This window comes from Mesocricetus auratus, unplaced genomic scaffold (assembly GCF_017639785.1).
Source record: "Mesocricetus auratus isolate SY011 unplaced genomic scaffold, BCM_Maur_2.0 Super-Scaffold_100010, whole genome shotgun sequence".
In the NCBI taxonomy this organism is placed as follows: domain Eukaryota; kingdom Metazoa; phylum Chordata; class Mammalia; order Rodentia; family Cricetidae; genus Mesocricetus; species Mesocricetus auratus.
In genome coordinates, this window is record NW_024429194.1 from 47,453,693 (window position 1) to 47,467,702 (window position 14,010).

Below are 14,010 nucleotides of genomic sequence, written 5' to 3' on the forward strand. Positions count from 1 at the left end.
GGGCCAGAAATCAGTATTAGGAAAGGCTAGGACAACTGGGATTTACTGGAGAAAGTTATACCAGGTGCTTCAAAAATACATAAAGCATTTGCTTTGTGTTTGAGTAACAATCCTCACAAGATAATGTAAAATTCCACAAGCAGGCAAAAACTACAAAGATGGTGTGAGCAGAACGATTTTATAATCTTGTACTAAGATAGTACATCATGTTTCATTCAGCCCTGAGGAAACTCAAGAAAAGAAATATTATAAAGGATATAAAAATACATATCATGTATTCTCTAATCAAAAGCTTGCTAGGAGGGGCAGTGAGAAGGCTCAGCAGGCAGCCAATTGCTGCCAAGTCTGATGACTTAAATTCAACCACCAGTATTCACAGGTAAAACATTGACCTTCTCTGACATTCATGTAGGCATGTACTGTATTAATATCTGGCAAAACATACAAAATTTTCACCCACGTAGGGAGAAACACTGTGTTACCAAAGAACAAAAAAGGACATTTTCTAATAAAGTAGCAAAACTTTTATCTGAAGACCCTTTTCATGAAAATTGTAACAAAAATGAAAAACAAAACAATTCTATCTCATCCAAAGCCAGAGTCAAAGCAAAGGCCATAAAAAGAGAAGGTGATTCTGAAATGTGCTTTGGAAGATCAAAAGTTCCGCAAGTTACCTACTTTTGATCACCCAAAGCATGCATCTCACCCCAAGACAACCTTAGTGTCTTCAGACATTCCAGAACAGATAAGCATGACCACTATACCCCCACCAATATCCTCTAAGTCAACCATTTAAAAAAAAAAAAAGGTAACAAACTGCTCCATTTGGAAATCAAAGTCAGTAAGCATCAACTTAAACAGGTTTCAAAGACATTGAATGATAATGAAACAGAACTCAACACATTGATTGGCCTGGTGAAAAGAAAAGGGCCCACTATGTTCCACTAGCTTCTATCTACAATGTTTTTGGATGTTTTCAAACAAAACAGGAATCATCTGAGGCCCCAAGTCATGTAGCACAACCTTTCACTTTCCTAGCTCACAGAATATATGGACTTTCTAAGCCTAAACTCCATTATTATCAAAGAAAGTCTATCTGGAAATCAATCATCTGATTCAGGGCATCTGATCCTATCAAAGCCATTCAGGTTCTTCTAGAAAACAGTTTTAGAGCCTCTGGAAAACCAACTGTACACTTTGGTTTCCTAGTTATGGCCTTATGGATAAGCTTCTAAATGAATCCCCACAAGGATGCAATCTAGTTCTTCATGGAATATGAACAAGAGAAGTCTTCTGCTAAAATAAAAGCTTCTTTACTCAGGGCTCCAGCTTTAGAGGTTACCACAACCTAACAGACCATTTAAACTGTACGTTACCAAATATCAGGTTGTAACCCTGGAGTTCTCAACTATGCCCTAGGTCAAAGCTACTATCTACTTGTAGGATATCTATTAAAATTGACTCAGTTGCCCAAAGGGTAACAGGATGCATTAGAATAGTAGCTGTAGGGGCTGGAGAGATGGTTCAGAGGTTAAGAGCACTGACTGCTCTTCCAGGGGTCCTGAGTTCAATTCCCAGCAACCACATGGTGGCTTACAACCATCTACAATTCAATCCGGTGTCCTCTTCTGGCATATAGGCAGAACACTGTATATGCAATAAATAAACAACAAATCTTTAAAAAAAAAAAAGAATAGTAGCTGTGGCCTTTAATCCCAGCACTTGGGAGGTAGAGGCAGGTAGACTCTGTGAGTTCTAGGATATCCAGAGCTACATAAAGAGACTCTTGCTTGAAAAATAGAAGGCGGGGGACAGACAGAAAGGAAAGAAAGGAGGGACAGAGGGAGAGAGGGAAGAAGGGAGGGAGGGAGGGAGGGAGGGAGGGAGGGAGGGAGGGCAGAATAGTAGCTTCATGGCTCTCTTAATAGAAAAAGTCCTTAAATTTACTTGGGGCTCTCCACTGTCTATCTCTTACACCAAATAACCTCGCTATTAAATCCTAAATATCCTATGGGTTTACATGCTCTTCTTTTATGTTACCAAGCCTGGCTACTTGATAACTTTGAAACATTTTTATAACAGCGCTCCCCCTCAACTCCTCTACTTTATTTCCTACCCCAGAGTATGGTTTACCTTAGTCAAAGTTCATAGATGCAGTATGGTTCACCAACAGCAGTTCCTATTTCAGAAATGAACAATAAACCAGCTGTGCTCTTGTTCCCCTTTCAGGTATCACAGAAGCCTGATCTCTGCCACCCAGAAATTGGCCCAGCTGGTTACAAGAGCAGGCTTAACCTGTGCTGGATCTTAATGAGAACAAATGGGCAACTAGGAACACTGATTTTTAAATACCTTTCTTGGTAATACATACACACACTGCCCTCTAGAGGAAAAGAATTTACCTTAATGATAAAAACAGTTCCATCAATTATGGATTTCAGGCCGGGCGTTGGTGGCGCACGCCTTTAATCCCAGCACTCGGGAGGCAGAGGCAGGCGGATCTCTGTGAGTTCGAGGCCAGGCTGGATCGACAGCCTCCAAAACAGAGAAACCCTGTCTCGTAAAAACCAAAAAAAAAAAAAAAAAATTATGGATTTCAGGTTCTAACTTCATTAGAGATGATAATTTGCTGGCTGAAATACCAGCTACCAAATAAGAAGTCATTTAGGAAATCAACAAAGGAGATGCAGCAACCAAACAAGGCAGTTGACTACCCTTACTGCATTTTAGGAATACGTGCTCAGGACAGAGACCTTTCCACCTCAACCTGAAAAGGTCATTGAAGTATCTGAAGTCCTCTTTCTGGAAATTATTCCTCTATTTAGCTTCTCAAGAGCTCTTTTAAAAAGAAAGTGCCTTCATCTGCTTCCCAAATCACTCAATCTATACCCAAATCTCTGGGAATTTGATACTATCTTCATTCCTCTTAGAGATCTTACTCTTCTAAAAAGATGGAACATTCTCATCAGACCATTAAGTTATTTTTTTAAATTATGCCAGGATATTCAGCTTATCTGAAGAGCAATATAACCAAAGGCCTTCTTAAGACTTCAGACAGCTTTTGGACTAACACCTTCTGGGGTGATTTATCAATGCCCTTTTCTCTCTGTAGATCTGTTTCTTGAGAAAGAATCCCAGTGTTCTATTCAATAGGCCTCTAAGCCTAACAAACTAATAGACTATAAAAATCACAGGCTATAGAGACTTCCTAAAGAGTATAGAGATTGTCTAAACAGCTTTTCAATAGGGAAAACAGATGTAAATACAAACTTACATGAAAAAGTCTCACAGTCAAAAACTCACTGGCTTTTTTTCTTTTGCATTTATTTAAGTAGCACATGGGAAAGGAGGCACATTTTCATGTATGGCACATGTGTAGATGTCAGAGGACCACTTGGGAAGGAGAATCATTCTTTTGTGAGGATATGGCATGTTCAGTGAATGACTCCACTATCATGCACATATGGGTAGCACTAACTCAAGTTATTGGGTTATTTTAAATAAACAGTTTATGAAAGCTGTGTTTTGAGGAAAATATAGGAGGAATTGGAGGGAAAATTAGAGTAAATACGATAATATTTCATTGTATATGTGCATTAAATTCTCAATAATAAAAAAGTTTTAGAAAAAGCTATGCCTTGTTATCTATTATTTGGTTCTGGATAGTCTTTGTCTTTTTATACCCAAGATAAAATTTAGTTCTCTAGGGGCTAGAGAGATGGCTCTGTGGTTAAAAGTACTTGTTGCTCTTGCAGAGCACTGTGATTCATAATCAACTCCAGTTCCAGGAAAGCTGATATCCTCTTCAGACCTCAAATAGGCACCAAGCATGAATGTGGTACACAGACATACATACAGGCAAAGCATACACATAAAATAACTAAGACTAATTTTTACAAACTAAAAATTAAGCCAGGTGTGATGGTGCACACCTTTAATCCCAGCACTGGGAAGGAAGAGACAGGCAGATCTCTGTGAGTTCAAGACCAGCCTGGTCTACAGAGTGAGTTCCAGGACAGCTGGGACTACACAAAAAAATTGTCTCAAAATACCAAAAACTAAGTAAATAAAATAAAGATAAAAACTGTTTTATACACATGCCCAAGACTATGCTCATGGCAATAAAGAAGATAAAAGTTGAGTCTATAGACACACCCACCGCCTCTACTCTTGACTTCAACACTAGATATCTTCTTCGAGGCGATGACTAAAGTTAACTACGACTGATTATGCCAGAGCTAGTTCTTTTGCCTTAAACCTGGTTACTAGATAGCATATTTCCACAATACTCAAGTAATTAAACTTGAAGTCAAAAAAGACAAGAGCTTTCAAAGGATGAGACAAAGACAGCATTGCTATGATATGTTAAACCTTGCCTTTCCAGTACTCCTTTCACAACTAAATGATCAAGACATCAGGATATTTTCAAATCTGAGATAGAGATAGATGGCTAAAGATGTTTATGTCAGAAAGCCATTTGTTACTCAGAACAATAAGTCCATACCTGTTCATGTATCCCAGTGATGTTATATACCTAGGATGGACCTCTGTTTATGTCAAAATATTATTGCCTTTCATTTATCAGAATGGTTTGTTACAGAGTGGGTCATAAAGTTGAGAAAACATTGGTCAGCGCATAATGGCATTTAATGGCTCTGAGGAACTATCCTTTGGTCCTGGTTGCTCTTAGGATGAACTGACAGTTGCAGACTAGGATTTATGAATATAAGATTCAAAAGTAAAAAATTCTGATTACCCTCCTAATTCACCTATTCTACAACATGGAATCTGAGTGTTTTCATTAGTGTAACTATTTAGCTTTTGTTAGATGACCAATTCTGCCACTGTAGAGATCAGATACAACTTACATCCTATTTAGTGCCTTTGCTCAGCTACAAATAAGTGGAAGCCCACATAGGGCAAGACAATAGGGTCGGCTTACTGTAGCCCAGGCCTAAGGCACCCTGAGTCACCTGACATTCTATCTTGTTCTTTCACTAAAATGCTAAGCTCAAAGACTCTCTTCCCTCAAAGTATATAAATGTATTTTCCTTTGTTCTCTTCCTTTTGTTGGTACTCCTACTCCAGCTTCCCCAGCAGCAGGTAGACAGCAGCCAGCATCACTAAAAGATGTTTCCCCTGAAATATGATTCAGTGCCTCTCTATAGGGAATCTCAAAAGAATATTACTTAAAACAGGTTTCATTTCATCTACAGATAGAATGTCATTTTGGTGTATTAAAATATTTATCCTAGCCGGGCGTTGGTGGAGCACGCCTTTAATCCCAGCACTCGGGAGGCAGAGGCAGGCGGATCTCTGTGAGTTCGAGACCAGCCTGGTCTAGAAGAGCTAGTTCCAGGACAGCCTCCAAAGCCGCAGAGAAACCCTGTCTCGAAAAACAAAAACAAACAAAAAAAATTTATTCTACATATTATTGTGTATATTTAGGATGCTATAAATTACACAGCTCAGGAAATTTCTCTGATTTTTAAAGTACAAATTATTGTTTTAAAAAGGCAACTGTACAAAAGTACTACTTTAAATACCTTCAGCACTTCTCAGGTGTCACTTGTGCTTTTACTAAGGTTGAGTACTTTATGCAAAGCCTCATTTTATCTCATCTATTTTGGTTGTGAGCCTAGCCTGTAACAGCTGAGCTATCCCTCCAGCCCTTAGCTCATCTATACTACATAAAAAAGAAGGTTCAAAGGTCAGAGAGATGGATCCGTAGGGTGTTTGCCACCAAGACAACCTGAGCTTGATCCCCAGGACCCACATGTTAGAAAGACAGAAGAAGCACCTGAAAACTATCCTCTGACCTCCACACAAATTGTGGCACACCATACATATACAATCACAAACAAATAAAAAATATTTGATTCTTTAAGAGATTTGTTTTGTTTGGTTTTTTTTTTTTGTTTGTTTGTTCTTCTATTCCTTTAAGGGATTTACTCGTTTCCTCTTTGAGGGTCTCTATCATCGTCATAAAATAATTTTTAAGGTCTGTCTCTTCTGCTTCATCTATGTTGTAATTTTCAGGTCTTGCTGATGCTGAGTCTCTAGATTCTGGTGGAGTCATATTGGTCTTTCTATTGCTGAGTGTGTTCTTATACTATCATCTTCCCATCCCTTCTTTGAGTGGGTGCAGGTGGGGTCTCTCTGTCTCCACTGGTCTCACTGAAGCCGGGAGCATGGATATGGGGAGAGGCGAGGATGGGGTCTGGCAGGACTCACTTCCTTCCTCTCTAGGTGGGTTCACTCCATGGTGGGAGCCAGGAGCAGGCCCCGGAAGATCAAGGGAGCAGGTCTGATGGGTGGGGATTGGGTCCCCAGGAGGTCCCAAGCTCACCTGATGCGTTATTTGTAATAACCAGAACATGAAAGCAACTTAGATGACCCTCAACTGAATAGTAGAAAATTTGGTATATATATACATAATGGAGTAAAATTCAGTGGAAAAAAACAAAGGAATCTTGAAATTTGCAGGCAAATGGACAGCACTAGAAAAAAACATCCTTAATGAGGTAACCCAGTCACAAAAAGACAAACATGGTATGTACTCACTCATATATGGATTTTAGACATGGATCAGGGGAGTGCCGGCCTACAATTCCACTACCAGAAAGTCTGGGAAACAGCAAAGAACCTAAGAGAGATATGCATGGTACCCCAGAGATAGGGAATGAGGCAAGATCTCCTGAGCAGATTGGGAGCAGGGCAGGGAGGGGAGTGGGAGCTGCGAAAAAGAGAGGGGGAGAAGTAGAGAGGAGGTCATGGGGGAGCAAGAAGGTTAAGTTGGGGAAAGAAAAGGGGAGAACAGAATGAGAAATACCATAATGGAGGGAGTCATTATAGGTTTGAGGAGAGATCTGGCACCAGTGAGATCTCTAGCCATCTACAAGGATGACACCAACTGGCAAACTAATCAAATAGTGGACAGACTACCTTAAATGCCCATCCCTGATAATGATTTTGACAACTACCTTATATGCCATCCTAGAACCTTCCTCCAGTTATTGATGGCAGCAGAGGCAAACACCCACAGCTAAACACTGAACTGAACCCCTGGAACCCAGTTACAGAGAGGGAGGAGTAATGAACAAAGGGGTAAAGAATGGGATGGTGAAACCAACAGAAACAGCTACTCGAATAAAGGGAAGTTCTTGGACCCCAGACCAACAGCTAGGAGGCCAGCATGGGACTGACCCAGACCCCCTGAATGTGGTTGTCAGTGAAGAGGCCTAGACAATATATGGGGCCCTAGGCAGTAGATCAGTATTTGTCCCGAGCATACAAATGGACATTGTGTGTCCAAATCACAAAGAGGGATGCTCTCTCAGCCTGGAATCTTGGGGGGAGGGCCTAGGCCCTGCCCTGAACAAAATGACAGACTCTGGATATCCCGTATGGGGAAGGGCGTGGGGATGGGGGGGAGGTTGGGTAGGCTGGTGGGGGTTAAAGGAGGAGGGGAGGGTGAGGGAGCTGGGATTGACATGTGAAGCAAGCTTTTTTCTTTAAAAAATGTAATAAAAAATGAATAAAATTATTTTAAAAATTGAAAAAAACTTTAAAAAAAAATCTACTTTTATATTTTATATACAACAGTCTGTCTTCATATATGCCTGCAGGCCAGAAGAGGGCACCAGATCTCATTAAAGGTGATTGTGAGCCACCATGTGGTTGCTAGGAATTGAATACAGGACCTCTGAAGAGCAGCCAGTGCTCTTAACCTCTGAGCTATCTCTCCAGCCTACCCTCCCCACAAACAAAAACCCTTTTTAAGGAACTGGAGAGATGATTCAGTAGTTAAGAGCACTGGCTGCTCTTCCAGAGGTCCTGAGTTCAATTCCCAGCAACCACATGGTAGCTCAAACTGTCTGTAACTCCGATTCCAAGGGATCCAATCCATGGCAAAACACCAATGCACATAAAACAAAAGTAAATAATTTTTTAAAGATTTATTTATTATGTATCGAGCATTCAGCCTTGGAAGGCCAGAAGAGGGTACCAGATCTCATTATAGATGGTTGTGAGCCAACATATGGTTGCTGGGAATTGAACTCAGGACCTCTAGAAGAGTAGTCAGTGCTCTTAACCTCTGAGCCATCTCTCCAGCCCAAAAGTAAATAATTTTTTTAATCCTTTTTAATAAAAAACTATCCTCTGAGGCCTGAAAGTCACCAAGATAGAGATCTTAAACTCTAGTATATCCCATTTCAGCCAAAAATACAGATTAGCCTAATGTTACTCTCCTAAATGATCTTAGGGCCTCAACTCTTGGTGTATGTGCTGGGGAAGAGGGTATTAGATAGCAGACTTAGGGTGTATTAGCAGACTCAGAGGACAATGAGGTTAAAAACCAATAAAACAAAGAAAGGTCTGGAGCAGCAGGACTTTAATTACTGGTGAGAAGAATGTGATCTGATTCTTTTCTCTGGTCTTAGAGGTATCTTAGCTATAACTAAAGCTGGCTCCAAACACTGAACTTTTAAAGGTTTTTATGGAGGAGACACTCTTGATAAAGAATGTCTCCCTCCTAGAAGAAACAATCTAAGCAAGCCCATCAACCACTTCAAAGTCCCCCAGAAAAATCTACTTGTCTCTATTCTGGATGGAGATCACAAGGACTGTCAGACAAGGAGTTCAGGCCAAGATTCCAGTGACAATATGACTTACTGACTTAATTCACCACAGAAATAAGGACAGAATTATACCAGTAAAGATATACCACTTCCAGTTGAAAAGGGCAAAGAAAACAGGAAGGAATGAAGGAAAACTGATGTAATTTTTTCAATTTTAGAGGACTACACCTCAGTTTCAGTGAGTCAGGACAACCTACTCAGGGACAGGACTGTATTCACAAAGACAAGCACATGGGTGGTGACTCGGAGAAAACAGAAAGTGCAAATCCCTATATCAAAAAAAAAAAATTAAGGCCAGCAAGATGACTCAGCGAGTAAAGACTCCTACTGTGCAAAGCTGGTGACCTGAGTTCTATCCTTGGAATCGATGTAAAAGTAGAAAGAAAGAACTAACTCCCCAAAGTTGGTCCCTGACCTTCACATGCAGACTGCAGCATGCATGCCCACACACATGTCATACACAGATACATACAATAATTATAAATAACTAAATAAAATGAATGCCTTATAGCTAGAAGGCATAGCACAAGCTCCCTAATGGAAGTGCACAGTACTAAATCAAAGATTATCTTCAATTTTAAAGTAATAGAATTTATCTTTCCAGATTTTATGATAGCTTGAAACATGTCACCCATTTCTTCCTTCCAATACCTCCCTTTGAGAATGAGAATCTGCATCCTTTTCCAGATTTGCCACTGTATTTTGGAAGTACCTATCACAGGTGTACAGTTGAAGAGGGAAGCTGACTCACTGGGAATGCACCTGAGTTTTGCTCATATCTCAGTAAGAACATTTAGAAGAGATATTGGATTCTAGACTATTGAGAGCCAATACTGGAACGTGTTAAGACATTTGGACTACCAGGATAGAATGAACATATTTTGCATGTGATAAATAAATTAATTTGGGGTGGGGCAGGGATGAAATAGTATAGACTTAACTATCCCTCCCAAACTCTAATACTGATGCCTTAACTCACATACCCACATGTCTATACTGGAGGCAGAGCTTCTGAAGAGGTAATTAAGGTTAGGTAAGATCAGAAAGGGGATACCTGATACAACAAAATTGGCATTCTTATCAGAAGAGGTGTCAATCCTACCATCTGAGATTATAAGGAAACCGCCAGCAGACCACAAAAAGACCTCACCAGAATCCAAACCCTGTTAGGACCACCAAAACTATGAGAAAATAAACTTTTGTGTTTAAGTCAATCTCAAGTATTCTGTTACAGCAACCAAAGTATACTAGAACAATTACCCTGATTCAAAACTACCCAAAGGGGCTGGCAAGATGGCTCAGTACACAAAGGCACTTGCTGCCAAAAGTGACAGTCTGAATTTAATCCCCAAGAACTATATGGTAGAAAAAGAGAATCAACATCTGCACACTGTTCTATGACCTCCACACAGGTACGATGGCATGAATGCATGTGCGCACGCACATAAATTAAATTTTTAAAATTACACAAAACATAACAAAAAAATCCTACAGGCTTGAAATGCAATGCTAGGTTTAATTAACATATGGACACCAAGAAAAGGGAAAATGTGTATTTTGCAGGCACAACAGTATACATATAAAACCCTATGGAACACCTATTACTACAACTTAGATGGGAATTTATTTAGCAAGGTCACAGAATATATAATATATAGAAAGCATATATAATATATAATATACATGCTATATACATATGTGTATATACATATATGTATATATATAATACATAAGTAACATAGTATATACATATATAATGTATACAAAGAATAACATGTGTGTATGTGTATTTATATATATAGTTTCTATATACTACTAACAATAGACAATATAACCAAAAATAATTTACAAGAAAGTAAAAAGTACTGAGATCAATTAACAAAATATGTACACAATTTACACATGCAAAGATCTAAGATTTCATTCCATTCTGGTCTTACAACTTTATATAATTAAAGAACAGCCCTTAAGCAGCTACGAAGACTTGAGCTGTACAGAAACACCATACTATTGCACTAGCATGTGGGTTTCCTGTCCTATATCTTTAAAGTGAGCCAGTTCCAAGCATAGCTTATTATGAATATGTGCATTTGACCATCTAGGGTAAAGTCAGCCACTAATAGTAATGATACAAGATGAGTAGTATAGCTGTCTTCACTGAGCAAACAAGACTTTTCTGTCTTACTTTATTGCACTGGGGGCAGAAAGCATTGTGGCAAATGTTAAGATTTTACATGTTCCAGTAAGCAATATACTCAAGAAACAAAGCGCTCCTTTTATATTTTGTGATTTTTTTTCTATATTCTTTTTTACTTTGTTTATTTTATGTGCATTGGTGTTTTGCCATGGATGTCAGGTCCCCTGGAAGTGGAATTGCAGACAGTTGTGAGCTGCCATGTGGGTGTTGGGAACTGAACCAGGGTCCTCTGAAGAAGCAGTCAGTGCTCTTAATCAGCGAGTCATCTCTCCAGCCCCACTTTTTTCTATATTCTTGAAAGATGGCATATCTTTTCTTTTTTTAAGACAAAGTTGGCCTCAAACTTGTTCTGCAGCCAAAGATGGCCTGATCATCCTGCCTCTACCTCTCAAGTGCTTAGATTACAGGCATGTGACACAATGGCCCATTAATGTAGTTATGAATTGAACCTAGGGCATGATAAGCAAGCATTCTTTCAACTGAACTACATTCCTACCCAGCACAATCTTTTTCTTTCCAGATTTATTCATCTTTATTTTAGGTATATGAGTGTTTAACTACACATAGGTATGTGCACTATGTGTATGCAGAGCCCTGGGAGGCCAGAAAAGGAATTGGAATAAACAGTTATGAGTACTACATAGGTGTCGTAAACCAACCATGGTCCTCAACAAAATCAGCAAACACTCTTAACTACTAAGCCTCCTCTCCAGCCCCCAGCACAATCTTAAGAATGAAAACTAGCCACGTATGGTGGCAAGTGCCCATAATGCCACCAATCAGGACAAGATCAAGTCATCCTCAGCATAACAAGTTTGAGGTCAGACTATGAGACATGAAACCCTGCCTCAGTATTAAAAAAAAAAAAAAACAGTGAGGGAGAGACCAGTCATATATATATATATATATTCATGCACATATATAGTAAAGTCTCTTAACGGTTTGGCTGCAAACTGGTTCGTTTTGTTTCTAAGGCTCAAATGGTAGGTTTGGTGCATGCTAAACATATATTCTCTGGATATCTCTAGCCAAGATTTCTGTTTTTAATAAAAATTATGAAGTTCTAAAATATGCAATCTTTGAAATGCTCACTCAGCTCACCAAAATAACAGATTAGTTCTTGAAAAAAAAAACATGGAGAAAATTAATCAAATCAAAAACCATAAAGTACAGCCAAAAACAAATTAGCCTATCCAGTGGTTTTGTTCTGTAGCAGCTTTTATCTTATAAAATCACAAACTAAATTGAGATCAGAATCAGAGTAAGAAAAAAGACAGTAATCACAGTTGTTCAAAACCAAAGTAAAGTGAATTAAAGTGTTACTTACGATAAAAAAAAGGAACAAACTCCACTGTGAGAGAAGCCGGTTTGTATTTCTGTCTGCTCTTTTCCACAGAACTAAGGATTCGTCTATCATTAAAAAAGAAGTCAGTAACAAATTTTAACATGAGCAAGTAGAGGTGGCACAAATTAAAAAAAACAATTTAAAACATATTTAACATCCTGATTTTGGTTTGTATACTGAACAAAACAGCTTCAGGACTAGTAATGTTCAAAGGGGAACTGAGTGCTTACCAAATAAAGAATTTTTTTTATTATGCATTGTGATACCCAAGTTAAGTCTCCAAATAACTGAGAATTTAAAAAGGAGTCAGCATTTAAATTTCCAATCTACAGAAGAATTTGCATGGCAGTTCTGGGAAAGTGACAGCTATGAGTATGACAGTATTACTTGGAAATGGCAGAAGCTAGTGGCTGATCTGCACCTTACTGAGGTCTATTCAGATACAATGGATCCAGATCTTTAAGCTCCCTTATTTTAAGGATGCAGTTCCAGTATAGGAATGGGATTATTTTTTAATGAAAATTCCAGGAGTTTTCATGGATTTTAAACTTTAAAAGGCCAATACAAAGTATACAGGCTTCTACTAAGGACATTCCAGGCATTTCAGTTCAACACAAAATAAAAATGCTTAGACAGTCATGGTGATAAAGAAACTGAACCATAAGTGGAAAATATCTGAAGCTATCTAGAAATTCTGTATATCTGTATGCTACAGGTATACACCAGTCTCTCCCCTTCTAATTTTTCTTGGTGCTTTCTCCAATTACTCTGTAGTAGTTCTAACTACTACAGAGACAATGACGTCTTTCTCAGGGTACCATGTGCGACTGATGTTAATTTTGGTTACCCAACCAACTTTATTATAGTGAGTAATATTGTTCAGGATAATTAATTTATTGAAAGGCATTTTGAAACATTTATGTATTATGCTCCTAATCAGAACTTGCCTACAGATTTATCATCAATTAATGATCTGTGATTAATACTATCTTTACTATGATACATAAATCAAAATGCTGATTTTCTTTCAACTCCAACATCTTCTCTATATTTATTAATTGGCACTTTATAATCTACTACTGACAAGAAATTTAATTTTTCCTTTAGCTACTTAGCACTAGTATGAACTCATAAATTCTTTTTTTTCTTTATAGTTTATTATTGTTTTCTGTGATTATTTTTGTGCATATATTGTCACATTTGGCCAATAGAGCCTAGGGCATAACTAAACATTTTTTTCTCCATGGACAGGCAACAATAGCTATTAAAATTATAGTAGACACAACAAATAATAAATAAACTAATAAATAAGCATTTGAATAAACAAACAAGCATTCTGTATATCCCTGCTCTCAAAATGGTGGTAGAGTGAGGATCTGGTCTCTAGGCAATGGTAGGCACAGCATTCTACCACTGAACTACATATCAGACTGTTATTTTAAGAGGAGGTTTTTTGTTGTCATTGTTGCTGTTGGTTGGTTTGTTTGTTTGATTCTTATACTTTAGTTCCACTGAGTTACTATTTAATATTCTCCAAGTAAAATAAAAATAAAGTTAAGAGATTAATAAAATGAAATTCTATGAAATATGAAAAATATCCCTTACAGCAAGTAAAAACTATAATTTAAAACATTGCTGAAGTAGTAACTATGCTACTTTAACTTAAATTTGTTCTACATGACTCTTTGATAAGTAATACACATATTATGAACTTCCATTTAATTTCACCATCAGTTTAAAGAAAATACATAAGCTACTGCTATGGATCCTTTGTATAGGTCTTCCATGATCTTTTTACTTCTAAGTTCGTGGCTGAATCTCTCTAT

The 14,010-nt window shown here is 38.2% G+C and overlaps 1 protein-coding gene across 2 annotated transcripts in view; it reads right to left on the reverse strand.

Moving 5' to 3' along the window:
• The window catches only part of Nbeal1 (neurobeachin like 1), a 154,772-nt gene that overhangs the window by 117,482 nt on the left and 23,280 nt on the right, over window positions 1–14,010 (reverse strand). For both annotated transcript variants that reach the window (XM_040753510.1, XM_040753509.1), the window contains exon 7: window positions 12,167–12,249. In XM_040753510.1, the coding sequence (XP_040609444.1) occupies window positions 12,167–12,249 (83 nt within the window). The remainder of the gene's footprint in view (window positions 1–12,166; window positions 12,250–14,010) is intronic.